Here is a 26,714-nt window from a genome sequence, read left to right as displayed (position 1 = left end):
TCTCATGGTGGTGAACATTTGTGCCAAGTTACATTAAAATCCCTCCATGCATAAAGAAGAAATGCTCCAGACAAAGTCATTCTTGAATTGGACCTTTGACCTCTAAGTATGACCTTGACCTTAGACCTAGAGCCGGTGCTTTGCGTACAACATGTTGTCTCATCCAGGGAAATGTTTGTGCCAAATGATATTTAAATCCTGTTTTGCATGACAAAGTTATAGACCGGACAGGTAAAAATCCTATTGACCTTTGATCTCAAAGTGTGACCTTGACCTTTAAGCTAGGGCTCTGGGTGTTCCGCATGACATGTCGTCTTTTCATGGGGAACATTTATGCCAAGTAATATTGTGATCCCTTGATGGTTCTGGACCGGACAGGAGAAAAACCCTATTGACCTTTGGCCTCCAATTGTGACCTTAACCTTTGAGCAAGGGGTCCGGGATTCGCGCATGACATTTTGTCTCATCATGGGGAACATCTGTGCTAAGTAATATTGAAATCCCTTAATGAATGACAGAGTAATAGACCGGACAGGAAACAGACCCTGTTCATGCCATGTTAACATTTGACTGCTAAGTGTGACCTTGACCTTTGAGCTAGGGGTCTGAAAGTTGTGCACGACACATCGTTATATTATGAGGTACAATTCTGCCAATTGATATTAAAATCCCTTCATAGATGGGAGAGTTATGGACCGGACAGGAAAAAAAGCCCTGTTGACCTTTGACCTCAAATGAAGACCTTGATCTTTGAGCTAGGGGTGCGGGTTTTGCGCGTGACACATCATCTTATCATGGGGAACATTTGTGCCAAGTAATATTAAAATCTCTTCATGGATGAAAGAGTTATGGACCGGACACGAAACAGACCCTGTTCATGCCATGTTAACATTTGACTGCTAAGTGTGACCTTGACCTTTGAGCTAGGGGTCTCAAAGTTATGCAAGACACATCATCTTATTATGAGGTACAATTGTCCCAAGTGATATTAAAATCCCTTCATGGATGGGAGAGTTATAGACCGGACAGGAAAAAACCCTTTTGACCTTTGACCTCCAATTGTGACCTTGACCTTTAAGCTAGGGGTCCTAGTTTTGCGCATGCCACGTCGTCTCATCATGGGGAACATTTGTGCCAAGTAATATTAAAATCCCTTCATGCATAAAAGAGTTATGGACCGGACACGAAATTGCGGACGGACAGAATGACGGAATGACAGAATGACGGAATGACGGAAAAGCGCATTCCTATAGTCCCGGAAACTGGTTTTCAACCAGTAGGAGACTAATAAGTTATACAGATTATTGTAAGGAGACCAGGGTCTTTTCAAACAGCGTAAACAAATAAAAATAACTTTTAAAAACATTGTACCATATTCTGCAAATGATATTATTAAAATCTAGCATCAGAAGAACAGTTTTAGAGTCTTGGTATTAACAAAGCACAATATTTTGGGATTCGAAACGCCGAAGAAAAGCACTTGCGATTAAAACATTTAGTACACATATACTTTTGATTCACGACTTTCAAGCATATATCAGCACAGTCACAATCATAACTTCTATTTTATTTTAAACAACTGATTCTCACAACAACAGATGATTGCTAATGAGGTGGTTGGTATGTCAGCTGTGGCCGGGGTCCGTCAAACATATCCTTATTGAAAATACATAATTGAGCATGATTTAATAGAAAAGTATGGTGTTGCATAACATAAGCAACAACATCCAAAAATTATTACCGAAAGTCAAATATCTACATGTCACACTAAGGGGTCATTTATAATAAACAGAACATACGTATATCTCAAAGGTGTTAATTGTTTCAACGAACAACTGAATATGTAGCCGCAACTAATTATGTATGACTGTATTTTGAAAGTATACATGCTGTTCAAGACACTTCGAAATATTTCAATAAATTCAAATTATGCGATCATAAGAATTCATTTGCATTTTACAAAATTTATAAGCGTTTAATTCATAAACACGTACGGATGACACACAATACAAAGAATAATGATGATTTATAACGGTTACTACGAAGAACAATTCGTTTTTTTTTTTGTTGTTGTTGTTGTGTCTTTTTTTGTTAATACATTTGTGTTTAAATTAACGCTTTCGATCAGTATTAATAAATTTTTTTCTCAGTGAGTATATTTTTTTCTAAAACGTTTTAGAAAGTGGGATGTGTCACAAAATGAACAGAATGATAGAAAAATCATCGTCCATTCATATATTCATGAAAAATTGGTATGTTATTAAAAGAACATTTTGTTTGCGATGTGAAGGCTAGAAACTTAAAAAAAAACGAAATGAATGCAAAATCTATTATTTAATTATGTTTATTTATTTATTTGGTTGGTTGGGTTTAACGTCGCACCGACACAATTTTTGGTCATAATCATGGCGACTTCCCGGCTTTGATGGTGGAGGAAGGCCCCAGATGAATCATGTAGGCATTTACCTAGAGCATTTTATTTTCAAGGGAAATAATTGTGGTCTGACTGTATTATTTTGAAAATCACAGTTGAGATTTTTTCATGTGTGCACCGGTACAGTTTTGCGGGGAAGCGAAAGTTGCTGGAAGTTTGTCTTCTTCTAAAAACAAGGTAAGTTGACAGTTTTTGTTGAAATATATATCTGATAGCTGACACATAGGAGAATGTTTTGGTTTATATCCATCTTTCAGATTTTTTTGAAAATGAAGAGAAACAGGGGGAATTCTGTAAATTTCTTCTTATATGCAAATGAGCTGAAAATGTATTGAAATGACTAGATCAGAAGTGTATGCCTTTCCAGTAAGTTTTTCCCTACCTTTGACGATAGTTATTAAAAAGTATAGATATCAACCTCTTTGCTGATATTAGTACCTAACATTTTCAGCCTGTGAATAGCTGTGGAAATTTGGGACTTCCTTTTTTTGAAGATATAAATAGATCTAAGCTATATTTAGACTAAAGTTTTTTTTTCAGTATAACAGCATGTAAAGAACCCTTACATACAGCCAAATATTCTTGATATTGCAAGGAAATATAATGCATTTTTCAAGTGCTTGCTGTTTCTTATGTTGTTCATACTTGATTTATGTCATTGTCAATGTCAGCTATCATTATACTGACATTTGAAGTTTTTTGTTCTAAATTACCTCCCTTATATATGCATTTTTCTTAATTCAATTTATTGATAATTACTTCCCTTTATGTTTAGCAATAATTCTCAGATTGCATTTAATTAACTCCCTTTATTTAACATGAAAAATTCTCTTGTGTAATGATTATTTGTATATTTTACTTACAGTGTCTGATACATGTAGTTGCAGTCTGTCTTTGGAAGCTGTAGAAATAACAAGAAAGAGGCTGACATAGTGGTATAGTTTGTTATATATGAAGTTTATTGATGGCATTCATGATATAAGTACAACATACCTTGATTTTCTGACAGTCATGTGTTATTACATTTGAACTGGGACTGTTTTATAATCAGGTTCATGATACCTTTTTAATATACATTGTATACAATAGTTGCATTTTTTTTTCAATATTAATTGCAGCTTTATAAATTAGAACACTTCAGGTTCATGTTTGATATAGTTTATTAATGATTATAATTTTAATCATAAAATGAGTTAGGAGATATTTTATTAATTTTAATATATTTAGATTAATAAATGAAAAAAGTCTTATTAAATGTGCGGGTCATCTTTTGTACAAAAATAAAGGGAAAAAAATGTTGTATAATTTTCATTTTCAGTTTTGGTAGGGAAAAGTTTGAGTATGTACAGTTGTTTGACCTGTCTTACCCTGTGGCAGTCCAAGAAGATGTTTCCATTATGAAAAAATGCAGGAGGTATTATGCTTTTGTATGTTAAACAAAGGTCTCAAAGCATTTATATGCTGTATGACTACATGCTTGCTTCTGAAATAATTGTACAAGACAGCTATAAGACTGGCATTCCTGACAAGATGTGAACCTTCTGGACTTTAGGTCAGCCTGGCATAAACATTTCTTTCCTGTAGCTTTGTGTATCCCTCAATTTACTAAGTACATATCTCCATTAAAAATAATGATAATAGATATGGTTTAGTAATAAATGTGTGATAGCTTTGTAATGTCTACATTTTAAAAATAGAATGAACATGTACTTTGATAATAAATATTGAAATACAAATATCAGTATATTGTATCAGTCAGCAAAAACATGAAGTACATTTGTATCTTTGTATTAAGATAATTAAAACAATTATATTCAAATGCTTTGACACTGATTTTATGTTGATTTCCTAGAATGTGTGTGAATTAATGTTTTACAATATTTCAGAACTTGAAGACAATGGTTAGTGCAGAAGGGACATAAAAGTTATGATAAAAGTAACAGATATAGATAAGGTAAACTATTGTGATAAAAGGACATGGCGAGTGCTGCACATCACAAAGGCAACATTTAAATTTTTTTTTTTTTTGCCATTTATGAGTTCTGTAAAGCTGATTTTGCAATATATATGAAATGATTAGGATTAATTTTTTTTACTGTAACCTTTTTTCACATGATTTTGTCAAGACTGACAACTTAGTCATTGGAATAAAATAGTTAAAGGCGGCATTGTGTCACATAAAAATATGTCTGCATAGTTGCCTAACATTAAATGTCAAATTGTAAACAAGGAAATTCTAAATTTGGAAAATCTTTTGTTATTTTTCTTCATTTAGCTCAGTTGAAGGAGATGAAGTTTGAAGCAATTTTCACAGTACAACCTCTCCAGAGTAGCTCACTCTGAAGCAAAACCCTCTCTATAACAACATCATGAGAATTTCCCTAAGCTGAAATATAACTATCAAATTTACTTCTCCAGAACAACAATCTCAACATAACTAAAATATTTGTATATCCCACAGGGTGTTGGTCTACAAAGGTTGCACTGTACTTATAATATCTATTATTTTCAAATGCTTTAAGAAAAACAACACTTTCAACAAGGGGAAAAGTGAACATCTGTTACTCATAAGGTGAAGTTTTGGCAGTTCTCAAGTTCATTGTTTTTGCATGCTATATAAAAACAATTTAGGTAGTTTATCATTATTACATCATATACTAATCAGAGGTTGTAGGTTGTTGTTGGAGCTTTTACGTGAGATCATAGGTGAACATCATCAGATTTATCTGTTTATTGTTTTCACCATTTTATTGAATATGTACATTGAATGTTATAAAATATGCAATCTTTTCAGACAGTTCTATTATATAACTTGTCATTTAGTGAATCTAAGTATATGTAAAATTTAAATAAAGCAGCAAGCCAAGTAGCAACACAATCTTGCTGCTTAAAACAGGTAATTCCTTAGACAAGTAGAAATTAGACAAAATGTCAATTTGTAGAGTTACCTGACTTGCTGCTTGATAATATATTTCTAAGATTAGAATATCTGCAAATGTCTAAAATGATGTTATAATTGTTTTAAAAACTATCATGATTTATTCTCTTTATGTAATAAAGTTTTACATTTGTATTTCCAGAAGTGCTACAAGTGTGTTGTCATGTGAAATGGACTTTACCCCAACTGTGCTGCATGATGTATATTCAAGTGCGAGACAGCCATGCACCAGCTGTAAACTGAGATGGACCCATATAATAAATATATTGACTTTCTATGTATTATCATCTGTACAGAATGTGTTCATGACAAGACTGTATACATTATATGTTAAATCATTTTTTATTTCCATTATTGCAATGCATGTAAGAAGCAAGCATTTAACAATTGCATTCATAGAAATGTTAAAATGTGATCAATCTAATTTAAAGAAAAACATTTAATTGGGCTTTTTAAGTTTCATAGTATTTGTGGTGGAGAATGACCCAATCAGCAACTTATACTGTCTGTGTGTCATTTCTTGTATGTTATAGTTTTCTTAATAAAACATTAAATGTCAAAGTTATGGTAAGATGAACTCATTCATCACTTGTAGATTAATGTTAAAGCAGTTCAACATTTTACCATAAGTTAACTAATATTCTATTTAACCAGATTTATCACATATTTGTATAATACAGTCTAATCTAATCTAGAAATGATGTTCCACAATTTTCCAGTTATATTTTATGTTGATATTTTATGTTGTTTTCATGTCTCAACATATAATTACTAACATCAAAGAAACTTAAGTATTTTACAATTTGGTTGGTATAAATGGTTGTTTTTTTGTATGATTTATTTATTTCCATCCAGGAGAATAAAGAAATATACATTTTAAAATATCTCATCATTCCAGATAAGTACACTACATAATCAAGATAAAAGAAATAAGAAAAAAATATGTAGGTGGAATTTTATTTTCAAGAATTTGATATACAGTCTTTGTAGTATTTACTTCTTTAGATATGTTGGACTGAAATGGGAATAACAACATACTTTAAATTTTTGTAGTCATAAGTTAATTTGGGAATTATTAAGTTAACTTAACTTAAAAAGATTTTATCTCACTGTTATGCAATCTGAGCTTTAATATTTTTCAACATTGTCATTGGCAACAAGGCTCAAAATTATTTGTTGTGTATACCTTGCATTCATGTGTGATAAATGCTTATATGGTATTCTTTAATATAATTTATGCTTTTCATCTAACCATGGATTAAAAAAATATAAATTTATTTGTCTGAAAATTAAGGTAAAAATACTGACTGATTAAATTGCAATATAAGAAAGCTTATTTGAGATAAAGGGAGGTAATTCCATAAAAATATGTAGAATGTAGATGATAAATATAATGAAGGGAGGTAATAAAATATTGTGAAGTTAATAGTCTTCATTTCTTTGATGAGCTAATTAATTGTTTTACATTTTGGTTTATTAACTACAAGTATGACCTAATATGTGTACCTGTCCTGAAGGAAAATAAAGAAAGGTTGTTTGATGTCCTTGAACTGTTAAGTTGTTCCTGTATTTGTTTACATTCAATGTCTGAATGAAATGAAGAAACAGACTTTAATGAGGGTATCCCGGGAAAATACCTAAGTTTATTTTTATATCAGCAAATTTGATGAGATAGTCATTCAGGAGTTGTCTATCCTATTTCCAAAAATGCTATGGGGACTGAATTTTTTGGAGTAAATATCTCTTTTAAAAAATAACACACAGCATTTTAATATTGTATATATATTATCTGATGCACTTAGCAATATATATTTGGAGTCTAAATGTTAAAAATTCCGGTTTTAATTTTTTAGTTACAATGTCTACGTTTCACCTGCATAACTATAGCAAAACAATTGCTCCGCCCCATCAGGTTTCTGAAAGCTTTGATTTCGCAGTAGTACGGACGCAACAGTGTTAAAAGGCAGCCGCCCATATACTGTTTCAGTTCTAGAAGAGGAGTTATAGAGTTGATAGAAGATTACAAATCTACGTAGATTATGTTTACAGTGTTCGGTCTTTGGGACAGTAATTACAGTGGAGATCATGTTGTTTAAACAAGGAACCAACATTAAGTACACTTTAAGAGAGTAACTAGATGTGGAGTTCGTTCAAAACCTTTCTTGAAGATAATATTGGTAGACTTATACCAAATCTGTTTATTACTATGATCCTGTCAGTCTTGTTTAGCATATTTTAAGCATGAACCCCTTTAAAGGTACGAAATCACACGAAAATCATTATCTTCTTAGAAATTTTCGCAACTTCAAACTTAACACAAGAGTTGTCTTCAATTGTAGAAATTTCACCCATAGTTGGATTCAGTGTTGTTATATTTTGGATCCCTTGGAGCATGGAGTCCATGCTTTTTTAATTTAGTCAAACCAAGATGGCCATTATTTTTCTTGTTAGCATTCTATGCTTTCAAGGGATTTTCTTACAGCCTTTATTTCAATACTCCATTGATATGGTTTGTCTTTACTGCAAATTAGATTTCAACCAAGTATTATGCTTACAGAAGTCAACAAGAGATTACGTCTCTAAAATGCAAAGCTGATTATAATACCTTTAGAAGCTGCACTGATACAGGAAACGTGTTGGACCTTGCCGTGGGTCTTGAAGTGTGTATGTTGCGTAATGAATTAAAGAAGTGTTATCAGTTTTACGACAATCTTTACAGCGGTTCAGATGAAAAGGAGCAAGACGAAACAAAGTTTTTTGGTCTCGAAGTGTTTCCTTGACTTTAGACCTTCAAAATGGTTTAAGGGGGTAAAAACTGATGCCAGCTTATTGACAATCTTCTAGCGACTTACAAAGCATAGAGCAAAAAACGAAATCAGCTATTTGACATACTAAGTATTAATTCAACGAATGTCCTTTGCCTTGGAAGATGGGTTTTCGTCTCGATGAGGCAATAGAAAAATTCTTACAGCAGAATAGAAGATAAGGAGCGGTAAGTAAAAAAAGATATTCGACTTTCGATGCTCACCTAGTGTCTGTCTCGTCATATCATATGACGGGGGTCATACATGTGCAGTTATTTGAAAATCTGCTGAACGTTTATAAACCATTCACCACTCACAGAGATCAGGTCCCGTGTTCATAAAGCATTTTCGGTCTCAGCTGAGTTTGAGTTTGAAATTTTAATATCAATTTCATTAAAACTTAAAGGTTAACTTCCAACTGAGACTGATTATCAGTACTGAACAGCCACTTGAAGATAGTATTTAACTTAAAATTTAGTTTTAAACATGCTATTTAGATATAAATGACAAAAAAAGTTCCATTATCAAACTCACCGAGACTGAAAATGTTTTGTGACCACGGGGACAGAGTATGAAACACTCACTGCTCCTTGAGGTCATAGACTGGACCAATATCAGCTCACAGATCAGACCATGAACAAATCGCAACTCAGAGATAAGATATAACCAACCAATCAAAGCTCTGAGATAAGATATCCGACCAATCACAGCTCAGAGATAAGATACCCGACCAATCACAGCTCAGAAATAAGATACCCGGCCATTTACAGCCCAATCTATCAAACTGGAATAAAGCAAAATACAAAACACATTATACTCGCAGCATCAAAATGATGCACATCTATTTTAATAATCATAGCTTTCAAAAATGTTGTAGTACATATAACATTTATAGCACTTATGATTATATGAATGTACAGTATGTACAAGATGTACAAAAATCTACGAATGACACAGATAACTATCAAAACATTTTTCAGTATATAATAACAGAGATTCTGGGATAAACAAACAACTACTCTTGTTGAAAACTGATAATTATTTGACGTTTGACAGTGCCCTAATATATAACAACCTTCAACACGTAAAAAACACATCAAATTTGCTGTTCTAAAATAAAAGGGTTAAATCTTATTTTCCATAATATTCAAAAATTTTAACCTGGTAGCACTTGTAAAATTGCCGCTCAAAAAAATAAAAAACACAACAAAAAACTGTGAAAAGCTTTTCATTACAAATTGCAAATGTTTTATCAACACAATTTGTTTCTCGAGAAACATAAAAATTAAAATAAATCGTTAACAAAAATCGGTATTTAGACTACCCGAAACAACAGAAACTTCAAATAAACTAAAATGTGTCATAAAACAAGAATTCTGTGAAGAAGAACAATCAATTAAAAACTAAGAAAACTTAAAATCCCACTCAGTGAATTGTATTTCTTGAATCTCTAACATTACAACCATAAATTCTTTACTTTATGCCTTACTCCTAATGAATGCAAACGGACCCCATTTCGAAAACAATAGATATATTTGTTTAATCAATTTTGGTCATAAAGGAATACCAGCGGTATGGTAATGCTTTTTTCATGATAATTTGTATTATAGTGTATATTTCTGTGGCAGAAAGTTATCCGGTGATGAAATCTCCCGCTGCTGCTCGGTGCTCTCGCGATCGGTGTATGGGGCACATAAAACGCACAATGACCGCAAGAACAACTATCAATAAACGGATATCACCGTACTAGTAACGGATTTGTACTGCGTAAAACGTAAGCGCAACGCATAAGAAACTGACAAAACGTTGTCAGTTATCGTCCGTTGAACATACGTTACATCCGTTGCATGTCCGGCAGTAGTCCGGCTGTGAATCAGGTCCACCGGACAAGAACGGATGCGAAACGGACAAGAACGGATGCGAACCGGTCAAGTATAGAATAGGAAACGCATGAGTAACGAACAAAACGCATATCAGCGCATTGCTACCATAAATCTAACGGACAACTTTGTTCGGTGGTGATGTTCTCAAAGTCTCAGTCACACTACACCGTATAGCCTAAACGGACGTCCAGCGTATAACAGAATTTTCAATCCGTTCGTGTCCGTCCGCATGCGTTTCTTTTCCGTTCCTCATGCGGCACCTGCGTTCCTTGTCCCGCGTTGTTTGTTCAAAGCAGTGAGAGATTTTGAGCATGTTCAAAATTTTTATAACGTACACCACCGGATAAAATTATCCGTTAGATGTACGGTAGCAATGCGCTGATATGCGTTTTGTTCATTACTCGTGCGTTCCCTATTCTGTATTTGTCCGTTTCGCATCCGTTCTTGTCCGGTGGACCAGATTCATGGCCGGACTACTACCGGACATGCAACGGATGTAACGTATGTTCAACGGACGATAACTGACAAGAACGTTTTGTCAGTTTCTCATACGTTGCGCTTACGTTTTACGCGGTACAAGTCCGTTACTGGTACGGTGATATCCGTTAACTGAACGTTGTTCGTCCTTTATATATGCGTTAATCTTGCGGGTCATTGTGCGTTTTATGCACCCCATACACCGATCGCGAGAGCACCGGGCAGCAGCGGGGGATGCCTTTCGTCATCAGATAACTTTCTGCCGCAATTTTTCTATACGTTTGGCGTCCATTAACGCTTTACGGTGTAGTGTGACTGACACATAAGCAATGTAAACTGTAATAGTCCAACTATATACAGTTTTGCACACTAGTTTACGGACAGCAAAACTACTGCATTTATATTCAAATTATTCAGATAATTAATATGAAGTATTCGCATTTCAATTTTAGTATTTGTTCCTATCCTTTATTTTTGTGAAGTTGATCATATACAGAAAGATATTTATTTACATTTATACACTCATTCCCTTGTGAATCATATTTGTTTTAAAGTTTCTTTAACATTTGTGACGTCTTGATTAGCTTTTTTCAGTATTAAATTTTTCATTTTTCCAGGGAGATAGATGATAGTGATGAACTGTGTATAGATTGTTTACATATGTTTACATATGTCAGAACTATAGGGACACACAGCAGAACTTATTGGGACCAATATAAATGAAAATCCATATGGTAGAATATAATTTATCTCCCTATTTCATGGGAGGCACATTGTTTTTGCATTTGCCGTCTGTCCCTTTGTTGGTTATTCTCATTCAGATTATAAGGGGTTGTTTTCAAAAACTCCTGGCTGGACTTCAATGAAACTTCATAGAAGTGATTGGTACATTCAGCTCTAATTAGTTTTCATGAAACATTAAAGGTTATTGTTTTGTTTTTGTTTTAAATGAAATTCATCTGGACTACTTGTCATGTTCTGTTGATGGGACTAAAACGTCATAAAATGACTCTATAATAGTTAGTGGTATAAATCGTACTTGTGCACATCACACTTGTTTGGAGAGATACTCCCCCTTAAAGGTCATTTTTTAATAAAATGTGTCTTGACAACTTCTTTTGTACTTTTGACTGGATTTGAATGCAACTTTAAAGGAATGATCACTTGCAAGCCTTTTTATGCAAAAACAATCTTAAAGTAGTTGTGTTATTACCTAGTAATGTTCTGGAAACACCCAGAAATGCTGATTTAGTTGAACTGAAAACCATAAACTGAAATGAACTTCTGATGATACAGAAAATGCTTCTAAATTCTTTATGTAATTGTGGACAATTAACCTTTAGCCTGATAAATTTCTAAAACCGACTGGTCCATCATTCGATTTGGGCAGTGCCACTTAATATTCAAAGGGCTGTTCACATAAAATTTACTGACGGAAACAGTGCAGACAATGATCAAAATGCACGGAGGTGATGGCTGATATTTACTCGCACTGGTCGCAAAGGCAGACAGCAGGCTAAAAGTTAAAAGTTTGTTAGAGTTAGAGATGGGAAAATGTTTGCACATCTAAGCTGAGCATTAAATGGTTCATCATGTTCATCATAAAGGGCAGCAGTTGTACATACAGGGCAACAGTTTATTGTACAGGCAACACTTCTGTTAACACTAAGATTGAAAAAAAAAGTCAAAAACAACTAATTATATCAAATATATAACATTAGCTAATAATTACTTCCATTAATGTTTGTTGTTCTCTTTCAAATTCTAAAATGATCAACATAGGCAAACAGATGTTCTGAACATTTTCTATACCCGGATTCAGAAAAAAAATATACGAGACCAGGAATGTTAAAGTTATGATCCTGTATAGTTTAGCTAAAGTCTTTTTTCTCGTAAAGACATGTTACAAATCAAGTCTTTAGGACAGTCAATTGTTTTATTTCACAGGGATCGGTAGTAAGAAGTTCCCCATCCATTTCTTGGTAATACACTGGTCACTTAGGATCATAACTCCACCAGAGATCCAGACGAAGGCCATTAAAAAGTAGTTTCAAAATGGGGGTCAAGTGGAAGGACTTGTCTGGCACCGTGCCAATGGTACTCTATTTAAGGTAATGTTGTTTTATTTTATTTTATTTCTTTTTTGTTTTGTTTTATGCATAAACAAAAACAGAGGATGAGTACTTGTTGCCTGCGATTTAGGGGTCGGTAAGAGATTTAGGTTTCCTCGGTCGGTCATGTTAACGGACTAAATATTTTGCGTCCAAAGAACTGTGTTTCGGCGGCTGACACATGCTTTGATGCAATTTTGGACAAAGAACATGTTTCAATGGCTGGATTTGATCACATGATGCATTTATTATATTGAGCATGGAAAATTTGTGTATTCTTCACATGATGCATTTTTGAAAACGAGGCCACAGAAGTTGATGTTTTCTATGATGGCATATTTCTGCCAACCATATATCCACTTATTTATGTAGACAGTTTTCTCTAAAAATGTCACATATCCAGTTATTATCTGGCAAGTGGCAATTCCAGATAACTATCTTAACAGGACAAAACTGTCTGTTAGTGCCCACTTCTGCCATCATCCACATATTCACAAAAATAAGTGGTTATTGGGAAAGTTTTCTTTATATCCAGTTAATATTCGTACCAAACTATACAGAATTGTTACGGTATAGAACTTGAATATTGAAACGGGGAGAAAATGTATAGGCGCCAGCGTAGCTCAACCGGTACAGCATTGTAACGGTATTCTGAGGCCCTGGGTTCGAGTCCCAGTCTGGCTACACATTTTTCTCATCCTGTGACATATGGCACCGAACATGGGGCCTTGACGGCATTACAATGGTTAGTCTCCGACGCCTGTAATTGCTTGATTTATAAAGTACCCGCTGAAAGTCGAGGACGAATTTCAAAAAGGTGGGGAAATATGTCACGGTATAGAACTTAAATATTGAAACGGGGAGAAAATAAATGTGTAGGCGGTCGGGTAGCTCAGTCCGTAGATTATCGGAACGGTATTCCGAGGCCCCGGGTTCGAGTTTCGTTCTGGCTTCACATTTTTTCTCACCCTTTGACAGAATGAATGAGTGTATAATTATCCACCTCATCCCCTACCACCACCACCCTTATAGGTTTGTGCCTATAGATTTGGATTTGGAATGATAAATTTGCATAATTGTTATGTATTTTCATTTATTCCGTAATGATAGGGGACGATTATGGGATATTGCCAATCATAACTGACTAACTGACAAAAATCATGTTTCCTAGTTAACGTAAGTGGATATGTGGATGTCGGTAGTGGGCACTAACAAGCAGTTTTGTCCTGTTAAGATACTTAAATGGATAACAAGCAGTTTTGTCACTTGCCAGATAATAACTGAATAAGAGACATTTTTACGAAAACTTTCGAGATAAATAAGCAGCGCAAACTGAGACAGATGCCTCAGTTAAAATTTGAGGAGCCCAAAAATGGGGTAAAAAGTAGGCCTATCACACTGATGAAAAATTAAGTTATAAAAGTTCAAAAAGGTATATTAATATCATTACAATAATATTATATCTGAATATCATTTGCCTCATGACATCATTGAGGCAAGGTGAGGCAGAAATCCTTGCAGTCATATTGATAGCCTTGTCAGGCCCGGTTCCAGGGCTAGGCTGAGGAGTCCCGTGCTTTATCCCCCAAGTTGGCTGAGAAGTGAATTATAACGCATTACCGAAAGGCACTTATGATCATTAAATTCTTATTTGCACAATCTATTTTGCCGTCAAATGTGATTTTTAGGGATTGGACCCCTAATAGTAATATCTAAAAAATGGCATTTGCTTGGTATATTCTTAACCAAGTTTACCATGTTTCGCACTGTGTTGCAAATTTTAAACAACTTTTACCATGCCGTTTTTTGTAAATTTTGTATAATTTATGGAATTTCCTCAAGCTCAAGTTGGGACAAATTTCAATGTGATGGCCACTATCTAAAACGTTTGCAGAGAATTCATTACAGCATTAATTTTGATAAAAGAAACGTCAAACTATTGTTAAACAATTATAACACACAAAATAAAACTGTAAATATCATTTTTTTCTAGGATGTCTCAATACAATAAATTTAATGAGACAAAATTCTAACTCCAACATTGAAAAATTAAGGTCGAAGATTGTTCAAATTATACCGCTGGAGTGAAAAGAGGAGTTATATAGGAAAAGATACTTCAAAAATTATCAGATTATATTTCCTAGACTGTTTAGTTATAATTACCTGATGATCCCAAGTGATTATGGGTCACCTGACTGTGACCTTGACCTACTGACCTACTTCCTTGTTTTGTAATATACAACCTTGAAATTTGGATAACATGTACAGTTTTGCACACTGACTTTACACCTGACTTTCAGTGACCATTAATGTGACCTACTTTCTTAATATTTAAGCATCAGTTTGATATTTGAAATATGTAGCTCATATTACTCTGGTGAGCGATCAAGGTCATCATGACCATCTTGTTTTCATGTCTTATTGTTGTCAATAGTGTTACTAAACAGGCCTGGGATTTTTCAGAACTGGTCTAGTTTTCAGGCTTTTTGGCAGTCAGAATTTCCGAATATAACTCAATCAATATAAAAACATTTCATGCCTTAAAATGTAAATTTGTCAGGTCTTTGCTTTTAGATCACCTGAGCCAATGGCTCATGGTGAGCTTTGGTGACAGCTCAATGTCCGTCGTCTTTCCGTCAACATTTTTTTAAAACAAATCTTCAATTTGAAAACCATTGGACAGATTTACACCAAACTTAACAGGAATGATCCTTGGGTAACTCCCTTTCAGAATTGTTAAACAATTGAGTTCCACACAGAAGTCTGTTTGCCATGGCGACCGAAAACAAAATATTTAGAATTATTCTTGTCCAAAACCGTAGTGCGTGGAGCCTTGATATTTGGCAGGTGACATCATCTAATGGTCCTCTATAAAAATTGTTCAAATTGTACTCCTGGGATGAAAAGAGGCCCCACCCTTGGGGTTCCAAGTTTTACGTATTTAGAAAAAAATAAAAATCTTCTTGTCATAAACCACAAGACCTAGGCCTTTGATATTTGGTATGTAACATTGCCTTCGAGTCTTCTATCAATATTGTTCAAATTATGCCCCTGGGGTTAAAAGAGGTCCCGTCCCGGGGTCATTTGTTATATAGGAAAAGCTACTTCAAAAATTATCATATCATATTTCCTAGACCGTTTAAACATAATTACCTGATGATCCCAAGTGATAAGTGGCACCTCACTATGACCATGACCTACTGACCTACTTTCTTGTTTTTAAAGATACAGCCTTGAAATTTGGACGATATGTACAGTTTTGCACACCGATCTTAAAATTTTCAGTGACCATAAATGTGACCTACTGGCCTACTTTCTTAATATTTTAGCATCATTTTGGCTTTTGAAATATGTAGCTCATATTACTAAGGTAAGCGATCCAGTGTCATAATGGCCTTCTTGTTTACTGAATCCCAGGTCTGTTACTTATTTTATGGCTACAGAAAAGCTCTATATTTATGTGGAAATCTTCTCTTTTTTGCATTACACAATAGATGTCTTTGTTTCCGTGAACAGGAAGTTTGAAAGTATATCTTGCTGTAAAAGACCTTTACGTGCATTTTACCTGTATTTTGAAATGGACGGAAGATATTGTATGAAAACTTCAAGTATGTTTTCGGGGTTATGAAACTAGGTCATAACATGAAGTCCTATAAATCTGACATGCAATATCGCTAAATTATACCCCCTTTTGGACTTAGCTAATCCTAGTTCAAGTTTTGTGTGCAAGTACAAATGGCTATGATTTAAAAGCATATAGCTTTGTAACTTATTTTTTCTTTTTCTAGGTCAATCACCAACCTCACTGGGTCAAGACCCATAACTCTGACAAGTATTTTGGGAAAATTATGCCCTCTTTTTGACGTAGAACATTCTGATTACAGTTTTACATGCAAGTTTCTGTCTTCAAAACGATGCAGATATTGAATTGAAACATCACATATGTCTTCGGGGTTATGAATCTAGGTGATAACATGAAGTCCTATAACTCTGACTTGTAATATCTCTAAATTATGCCCCCTTTTGGACTTAGCTAATCCTAGTTCAAGTTTTGTGTGCAAGTACAAATGGCTATCATTTAAAAGCATATAGCTTTGAAACTTATTTTTTCAATTTCTAGGTCAATTACCAACCTCACTGGGTCAAGTCCAATAACTATGACTTTAATTTTGGCCAAATTATGTCCTCTTTTGGACTTAAAAAATTTTGATTAAAGTTTTGCATAGAACTACATATAGCTATTACTTAATGGCATATAGATTTGAAATTTATTGTTCCTTTTTCTAGATCAATTATCAACCTCACTTGGTCAAGTTCCATAACACTGACATGTGATTTGGGCAAATTATGCCTCCTTTTGGAAAATTCTGGTTAAAGTTTTGCGTCTGCAAAACAAATGCAGATATTAAATTGAAACTTCACATATGTCCTTGGGGTTATAAAACTAGTTAATTGCATCAAGTCCCATAGCTTTGGCTTGTATTTTCGGCAAATTATGTCCCCTTTTGGACTTCTGGAAAAGTCTTTCATTTGGAAAACTTCTGGTTAAAGTTTTGGTTGAAACACTATTGATATTTCAACATTAAATTAATATTCCTCCTTCTGTGACAACGATTAGAATAGTCGAGCACTGGCTGTCTTACGGACATATATTGTTTCTTCATGCATTGAGGAATTTTGATGTTATTTGGTACAAATGTTCACCACCATAGGACATCCTTGTTTTTAGAGTTACTTCCCTTTTTTGTTACTATAAATAGCTTATATTGTAACTTTTTATTTCTGGCCGTAGGGAAAAATCAAGACCACTTTCCTGTGGTACAACATGCATGCTACAGTCATTTTAGGAGTATTTTGACCTATCTCTACCTGGTAAAGAGTTTTGTTTGGACTTATATTATATAAATTTTATTTTATCTTTAGGATTAACTTCCATTGTCGTTACTATAAATTACTTAGCACTTTTCCGTGGTACAACATGCATGTTACATCCAACTTTAAGATTTATTTTTACCTATCTCTAGCTGGTAAAGGATTTTGTGTGGACTTATTTTAACTTATATTATATAGAATTAACAACTATAGGTTTCTATATATGCAAAGTTTAATATAAAACAGTGTATATATAGTACGATATTGTTTATACATCATTGACAGATATCAATGCATTGTGTTATTCTGCAGTAAAGAAAATTAGATGCCTTCTACTAGGGGACATTGTACTGCATGGCAATACTTCATTCACTTGTTTTTAATTAAAGAAGCTCACAGAAACAACCACACCAGTGATAAAAAGAAAATTCATTCTCAGAAGAGTATTATCTTACATGCCGTAAAATGTCTCCCGATACTTGGATTGATAATATCGGTCATGCGTTTACAACTTGGACAGAAATATGTATCAGGAGGGCACTTGCGTATTGGACGGTAACTAGGCTTGCCGTGTTACCTCCCATGTTCAGGTGCCCGACGGACGCATATTTCTACTAGTATCAGATTTGTAAAACCATGACATATATTTTTCTTGCATATCGTATACGTATAAGCTTTATATTCTAACATATTACTTTTCTTGCATACTGTATTTTACATAGAAATTCTTTGCAGTGCTCTTTCTTACAGTAAAATATGTACACAAAGCGCCGTAAGCAGAAGTGACTTCATGACGTTTCATTGAGGCACTATAACAAAGCTCAACTTCAGTTTTATCGTTTGTAGCATAACGGTATGTTCTTTATAGGTACCCTGAGGCTGGACATATTGCCGTCATCTTGACTACTCGCCGTGATTTGACCGATATTTCACATATTTGAATGTCTTTACATTTATAGTTACCAAATAACCCACAGCTTTCGATTTAAATTCTTCTTTGAAATATTCAGATTTAAAAATAATATTTTAAAAAAGACTTCATGGACAAAAAGACAGTTGTAATAAAATATGTAAAAGATAAATTTGCACGATGCCCAACTTTATAGTGCTGCCTCACTGGAATATCACGCCGTAGACAAGTGACATGATACCCCACCCAGTCACATTATACTGACACCGGGCTGACCAGTCCTAGCACTATCTTCTTAATGTTGAGCGTCAAACAAGGAAGCTACTGGTATCATTTTTACGTCTTTGGTATGACCTAGGAACCGCACTCGAAGCGGACGCTCTACCACTGGGCTACCGATGCGGTTACAAAAATTGTATAATAACGTTAAATGACATTACATTTTTTGGCTTTTATAAATTTTCATTTACATAATCATTATTGTGTACAGAATTATTTTGCATAGAAATCAAATAATTCATAAAATCTATTATCAATTATTTCTTTGTTTTGATAAATCAAAATGTAATTAGAAACCTGAAATTGTATTTCATTTGATCTGTATACAGTTTATAGTCAGTTAAATACCATTTATATCGTTATTTACTTTATCAATTTACTTAGATATAGTTCTTGTGATTGTTCATTTCATACCAAACACTTTCAACTGATCACCTAAGCAGCCAATATAGACTTCATCATGATGATGACTGTAGCATATAGACACTGGTACCGGTACACCATCAATCATTATTTGACCTTGTTTCAAGTCTCCTGATATATGATGAATGGTACCACCCAAGTAGCAGCACACCAACAATGATCCATCATCTAACATCACCATTCCCTGTGGTCTTCTAAGATTCTCGTCCTTATATACAGCTGCTACATCACCTTGTAATGTTATACTGACAATACAGCGGCTACCACGGTCACTGATATAGATATGTCTGGAATCCTCACTTACCACAATATATTCTGGGAGTTTAAATATGTCATTATTCAGGGAGATTGTGTTCTGGACATTACCTTGTTTATCCAGTACCAGTACACTATTAGGATTCTGGCAAACAACATAGATATGATCTTGATGATAAAATATATCATAGCAATTACATTTAACTGAAATCTTGTGGACAGGTGACAGTTTACCAGCTGTTTTCATTATAAGAATTTCTTTGTTTCCTGGTACTGTTACTGCAATTTGGTTCTGGGGCAATACAGCAATGTCCCATGGTTTTGAGTCAAGTTTTTTCTCTTCTATCAAGGTTTTGCTCTGTCTGTCTAAAACTTTCAGCTTGCAATAATTGCTATCAACAAGTACAAGTTTGTTAGAAGGTAAGATGACGCATCCTGTGATATAGCAGCAATTGTACGAAGAGGAATCTGACTTTGTTCTTACAGTTATATCTTCTTTGTGCGTTAGGGTTTTAATTTTTTTCTCCTTTGTCGACGTGACGAAGCTAGTACTGAGGTTTAACTTCCCAAGTACACTTTGTTTGGACAGCATATTTTCAAGATCAGTATTCCGTTCAAATGAGTACTGTATGTTCGTTCTCGCCAGATTTTCATCTGCCTTCTCCACTTCATCTGACTTCAGTTTAGACTCAGCACGTTTAATGTTGATGTAAAGGTGCCCGTTCTGTCGTGACGACTTTGCTTGTAAACTTGACTGTAATTTCTTGATATCAGAAGAGATATTTGCACATTCCTCAAGTACCATCTGAATTATTATTTTATCACTGGATTTCTTTTTGTCAGCATCTTTCTGAATTATTTGTTGCAGTTGATCTAGGCGTTCATTTATCTCCTTCCTGAAGTTAAGGATTTCCTTGATAATACCGGCATGACATTTATCTATCTCTTTATCTCTTACTTCAGCTTTCTTCATGATATCCTCTGCATCTTTTATTTTCTCGTTCAGTTTCTCCATGATATCCCTGTATTCCTTACTGTCCCCTATATCTGCACATTTGTCAGGTATATAGTCAATCTTGCATGCCCGATGATTCAAGATCATGCAATCATTGCAGCCAAGCGCCTTGTGTGTTAGACAGAAAAATTTAATTATTTCCTTTTTATGCACTGAACATTTTTCTGTGCATTTCTCAAAATCTTTACTGGTAATGGCATGTTTACCAACGTTGTCTTTATCAAGAAGTTGGTGATTTCGTAAGGCTTTTGTCCTCTTGTGATACTCAAAGCAAGTTTTGCATAGATATTCCTGGCATTCGACACAAAATCCATGAGCTCCTACATGCTGACCAATGGTAAGACAAGGCTGACAACTGTGGTTAAAGTCCTCTTCTGATCCTAGTGATATTGAGCCTTGAAAATCTGACAACTTGCGTCCTGACACTGCCATTTTTGGAAATGCAAACATAACGTTTAATCGTCTAATTAAGGTTATACAACAGATGTACATGTAGTAGATTAGTTCTATATATTAGTAATGGTCCATTTTAGTTTTAATACAAATGTTTAACAGTCACCACATAATTATGAAGGTATAACTCCTTCAATGTCACTTTGATCAAAATAGATTTTTTCCCCTAGAGACAATGTATGATATCTTTAATATGCATTTGTGTGTCATCTCGTGCAAATTATAACAAGAGCTCGAAGATCATGAAATGCCCCCCTTGATGCATTCAGTAACTGCACAAGGAACAAAAATTATTTGTTTACTGTGTACTGGACATTTGACGTACTGACCTCCGATCAATAATTATGGGTCATTTACCAATCATAAGTGACCTCCGTATCAAATGTGATCTTAGATCAAAGCATTCTCTCGTTCTTTGGCAAAAGAATGCTACTGTTCTGGGTCAATGTGACATTGGCCTTTAACTTACTGACCTCAAAATCAATAGGGATCATCTGCCTGTGACCTGCTGACCTCAAAATCAATAGGGGTGATCTGCTTGTCATGATTAACCTACTTATTAAATTTCTTGATCCTAGGCCTAAGCGTTCTCATGATATCACCCGAAAACTGTTTAACTGTTACGGATCTCTGTGACCTTGACCTTTGACCTACTGACCTCAAAATCAATAGGGATCATCTGCTGGTCATGATCAACATCCCTATAAGTTTTCTTGATCCTAGGCCGAGTCACCGTGACCTTGCCTTGACCGTTGACCTAATGACCTCAGAATCAATAGGGTCATCTGCTGGTCATGGTCAACCTCGGTTTAACTGAACAACATCACTATGACCTTGACCTTTGACCCACTGACCTAAACATCAATAGGGTTATCTGCTGGTAATGATCAACGGATCAACGGGCATAGTAAGTTTCGTGATCCTAAGTCCAAGCGTTCTCCAGTTATCGTCGGAGAAACCGTTTAATTGTTCCTGGTCATTGTGACCTTGCCCTTAGACCTACTGACTTCAAAATCAATAGGGATCGTTTGCTGGTAATTAGTCAACCTCTTTTTTAAATTTCGTGATCATAGGTCCAAGTTTTCTCAAGTTATCGTCCAGAAACGATTAAACTGTTCAGGGTCACTGTGACCTCGACCTTTGACCTATTGACCTCAAAATCAGTAGGGTCATCATCTGGTCATGATCAACCTTCATAGTAAATTTCGTGATCCTAGGCCCAAGCGTTACCAAGTTATCGTCAAGAAACCGTTTAAATGTTCAAGGTCACTGTGGCCTTGATCTTTGATTTGCTGACATCAAAATAAATAGGGGTCATCTGCTTGTCATGACCAACCTCTGTTTTAGTTTTCATGATCCTAGGCCCAATTGTTCTTGAATTTATTATCATCCGGACACCGATTAGTTCGACATACCGACCGACTAATCAACCGACCGATATACAGACAGACCGACCGACAGACATCTGCAAAATAATAAACCCCAGCTTCTTCGAAGGTGGACATAATAAGTTACTGTCACAGCTCAAGTTTTCAGTAATATTTGTAGATCATATCACCTTAATCTATATTTGCTGTATAAAAACAATGTAACAACATGTCTTCACCTGCATTACCATTAAAAAAGGAACATTTACTTGACTGTCCTTCGCTAATAACTATGCAAACTATTCCAAGACACCAACTTTTCTATCACCAAGAATGTCCAGAAAAAGTAACTTGATAAATCTGATTTTTCATATTCTCTTTTTGTTTCTTAAAGTTGTATTTTACTTCCTTTCTTAGAATGTCTATAAATACCATACACAAACATGTATAACGGATAAAACTATGACTGCATTTATACAGTTGAAACATAACTGTATTATCTCCCTTCAGTAGGACCACTCTACTGAAAATGTCATGTTTGTATAGAACAATGGTCATGTGTGGCCACTCAGTTAGTAACCTGTGTATAATTTCTGTCACTTGAAAATATTTAATTCGAGCTAAGCTTACAATTTGACCATGATTTCAGCTGTGTTTAAGGGTAATTAAATGTTTAAGGAAAGCTTGTTTTGTTGAATAAAATATTACGGACGTATTATACCTGCAACATTGTTAAAAGACAGCCGCCCATATTCTGTTTCACTTCTAGAAGAGGAATTATAGAGTTGACAGACGATTACAAATCTTGGTATCCTTAGTAAAAATATGTTAAGTGTCCGGTCTTTGGGACAGTATTAACAGTGGAGATCAGACATGATGTTAAAACAAGGAACCAATAGTAAGTACACTTTAAGAGGGGTAACGAGATGGAGTTCGTTCACACCTTGCCTTAAAGATATTTGTACAATTATACCAAACCTGTTCATTATTATATTCTATGATCCTGTGAGAGTCTTGTTTAGCATATGTAAAGCAAAAACCCCTTTAAAGATATTTTTCACACGTCAATTATTTCACAAATAAAATTTGTTTGGTTTACGTTCAGATTTCTACCAAACTTTATATCAAAGGTATGATCCAATACTATAGTTTTGAAAATATTTGTCATTATCCAAATTATAAATGTTTTCAGTTGGTTATCATGCTTCCAAGGGCTCTACTTAGAAATGTTACTATCACAACAGCAGTCTTGGAGTTGCTTGTGGCAGCTGTAAGAGTCTTTCATGGTTTTGTTATACATCTAAATGGGCATATTATGAGATTGCGCAGGTATACGGTCTGTTAGAATCAGCTGTTAGCAAACTTCATTTGGGCTCAGATATTTACGTACGGCCTCGAAATTAATATCCACACTGTTCAAGAGCATAGAAGCATGCTTCCAGTAAATTTTGTGGACACAGATATATGCCATATGGGAGACTTTCCAGTGTTTGATAATGGAGAGAACCCTTATGTGCCATTCCAGACATTACTTTAGGCATAGGCGGTTACCTAAGTTAAACCAACGAGCTTGCGTATATCTCTGCTGGACGGCGTTCTTACATTTAAGAATTCTACACTATAAGCGATATTTTGAATCCATAGTGGTAAGGGGACAGTACTTCGTGGCCTTAACCACCCGGCAATGGAGGCCCCTTGTAATATCATCTGGTTCTTTAGGATCATGGAGTCCTTTGAATCTTTATGTAAATATATGTTGCGCATTTCGTTATCTCTGATAACCAGAGTAAGTCAAACCGAGTCTCTTAATGTTTAATTCTATCAACTTCAAACTTAACGCAACAGTAGTCTTCAATTGTATAAATTTCACCCATATTTGGATTCGGTGTTGTTATATCATGGAATCCATTCTTTTTTATTTAGTCAAACCAAGTTGGCCGTTATTTTGCTTGTTAGCGTTCTATGCCTCCAAGGGATCTTCTTACAGCTAATTTTTTCATACTCTATTGATTAGGTTTGTCCGGACTACTTCTTTATTGCAAATTAGATTTCAACCAAATATTATGCTTACAGAAAAGTTAACAAGACATTACGTCTCTAAAATACGGACATTTCTGGTTAAATGGTACAGTAACGAGAGCAAATATCAAGGCTAATCAATACCTTCAGAAGCCACATTGATACAGGAAAAAGTGTTGGACCTAGCCATAGGTCTTGAAGTTTGTATGTTGCTTGCTGAGTTTTAACAAGTGATATCAGTTTTACCATCTTTGCAGCGGTGTAGATGAAATGGAGCAACACGAAATAAACTGTTTTGGCCTCAAAGTGTATTCTTGACTTTGGACCTTCAGAATTGTTTGAAGGGGTAAAAAGCTGATGCCAGTTTATTAAAAATCTTCTAGCGACTTAGAAAGTATAGAGCAAAAACGAAATTAGCTATTTGATCTACTAAGTATTAACTCAACGTGTGTCCTCCGCCTTGGAAGATGGGTCTTCGTCTCGATGAGGCATATAAGAATTATTCCAGCAGAATAGAAGATAAGGAGCGATAAGTAATAAATGCTATTCGACTTTTGAGGCACAACCTTGATCGTGGACCTAGTGTCTTTCTCGTCATATCATGTGACGGGGATCATTCATGTGCAGTTATTTGAAAATCTGCTTAACGTTAAAAACCATTCACTATTCACAGAGATCAGAGCATGAACCAATTACAGCTCATTGAGATCAGACACTGAACCAATATCAGCTCAGACATCAGATCAGGAACAAATCACAACTCAGAGATGAGATTACCGACCAATCACAGTTTAGTAATCAATCTGTCAAACTGGAACATAGAACACGAAATGCTCCCCTTGTTTCATTCAGTAATTGCACAAGAAACAAAAATAAATTATTTGCTCACTGTAAACAAAAGTTCTACTGTTGTTCTGGGTCAATGTGACATTGACCTTTGACCTATCGACCTCAAAATCTAAAGGGCTCATCTACTGGTCATGACCTATCTTCCTATCAAGTTTCGTGATCCTAGGCCCAAGCGTTCTAAAGTAACCGTCTAGAAACGGTTTTACTGTTCCGGGTCACTGTGCCCTTGACCTGTGACCAACTGACCCCAAAATCAATAGGGGTCATCTGCTGGTCATGATTAACCTCTCTATCAACTTTCATGATCCTTGGCCAAAGCGTTCTTGAGTTATTTTCTGGAAACCGTTAACTGTTCCTGGCCAATGTGACCTTAAACTTTGACCTAATGACCTAAAAATCAAAAGTTGTCATCTGCTCGTCATGACCAACCTCCATTTTCCTGATCCTAGCCCAAGCGTTATTGAAATATCGCCCAGAAACTGTTTTACAGTTCTAGGTTCTGTGACCTTTAACTTTGACCTACTGATCTCAAAATCAATATGGGACATCTGCTGGTAATGGCCTACCTCTCTATCAACTTTCACGATCCTATGCTTAAGCATTCTTGAGTTATCATCCGGAAACCATTTTACTGTGCCGGGTCACTGTGACCTTGATCTTGACCTCTTAACCTCAAAATCAATAGGGATCATCCGCTCGTCATGTTCAATCTCCTATCAACTTTCATGATCCTAGGCCCAAGCGTTCTTGAGTTATCATCCGGTAACCCTTTAACTGCTCCGGGTCACTGTGTCCTTGACCTTTGAAATACTGATCTCAAAATCAATAGGAGTCATCTGCAGGTGATGACTAACCTTCCAATCAACTTTCATGATCCTGGGCCCAAGCGTTCTTGAGTTATCATCCAGAAACGGATTGGTCTACATACCGACTGACCGACCGACATCTGCAAAACAATATACCCCTCCTTCTTCGAAGCGGGGATATAAAACACATTGTATTCTCAGCATCAAAATGATGCAAATCTATTTTAATAATCATAGCTTTCAAAAATGTTGTAGTACATATACAATTTAAAGCACTTATGATTATATTATTGTACAGTATGTACAAGATATATAAAATCTACTTATGACATGGATAACTATCAAAACATTTTTCAGTATATAATCACAGACATTCTGCGATAAACAAACAACCACCCTTGTTGAAAACTGATGATTATTTGACGTCTGACAATGCCTTTATACATAACAACCTTCAATATGTAAAACAAACACCTCAAATTTGCTGTTATAAAATTAAAGTGATAAATCATATTTGTCTATTATATTAAAATTTATAACCTGGTAGTACTTGTAACATTGCCGCTCAAAAAATAAAATCAACAAAAACTGTGAAATGGTTTTTCATCACAACTTGCAAATGTTTTTCATTACAACTATCAGCTCGAGTCTTAAAAATTAAAATAAATCATTAATAAAAAGCTATACATTTCGAATACCTAAAACAACCGAAATTTTAAATCAACTAAAATGTGTCATAAAACAATTCTGTGAAGAAGAACAATCAATTAAAAACTAAAAAAACTTAAAATTCCCATTTAGAATGATTTGTATTTCTTT

The 26,714-nt window shown here is 34.9% G+C and overlaps 1 protein-coding gene and 1 long non-coding RNA gene across 3 annotated transcripts; one reads left to right on the top strand and one right to left on the bottom strand.

The window, feature by feature from the left end:
- Positions 1-2,458: 2,458 nt before the first annotated feature.
- LOC128550173 (uncharacterized) lies at positions 2,459-6,027 on the top strand. Of its 2 annotated transcripts, XR_008368159.1 has the most exons (5): positions 2,459-2,611; positions 3,300-3,369; positions 3,753-3,848; positions 4,321-4,388; positions 5,515-6,027. It is a non-coding gene; the product is annotated as an uncharacterized LOC128550173 (long non-coding RNA). The 2 variants fall into 2 exon arrangements; XR_008368158.1 differs by lacking the exon at positions 2,459-2,611 and having other exon boundaries at positions 3,169-3,369.
- Positions 6,028-19,111: 13,084 nt separating this feature from the next.
- Positions 19,112-20,833, bottom strand: LOC123535979 (uncharacterized). Its single transcript, XM_045318749.2, has one exon. The coding sequence runs from the start codon at positions 20,831-20,833 to the stop codon at positions 19,112-19,114; it is 1,722 nt and encodes a 573-aa protein (XP_045174684.2).
- Between the last annotated feature and the right edge of the window lie 5,881 nt (positions 20,834-26,714).

This window comes from Mercenaria mercenaria, chromosome 17 (assembly GCF_021730395.1).
Source record: "Mercenaria mercenaria strain notata chromosome 17, MADL_Memer_1, whole genome shotgun sequence".
NCBI lineage: Eukaryota > Metazoa > Mollusca > Bivalvia > Venerida > Veneridae > Mercenaria > Mercenaria mercenaria.
Note: the sequence above shows the minus strand (reverse complement) of the source record. Positions and strands in the feature narration are given on the sequence as shown.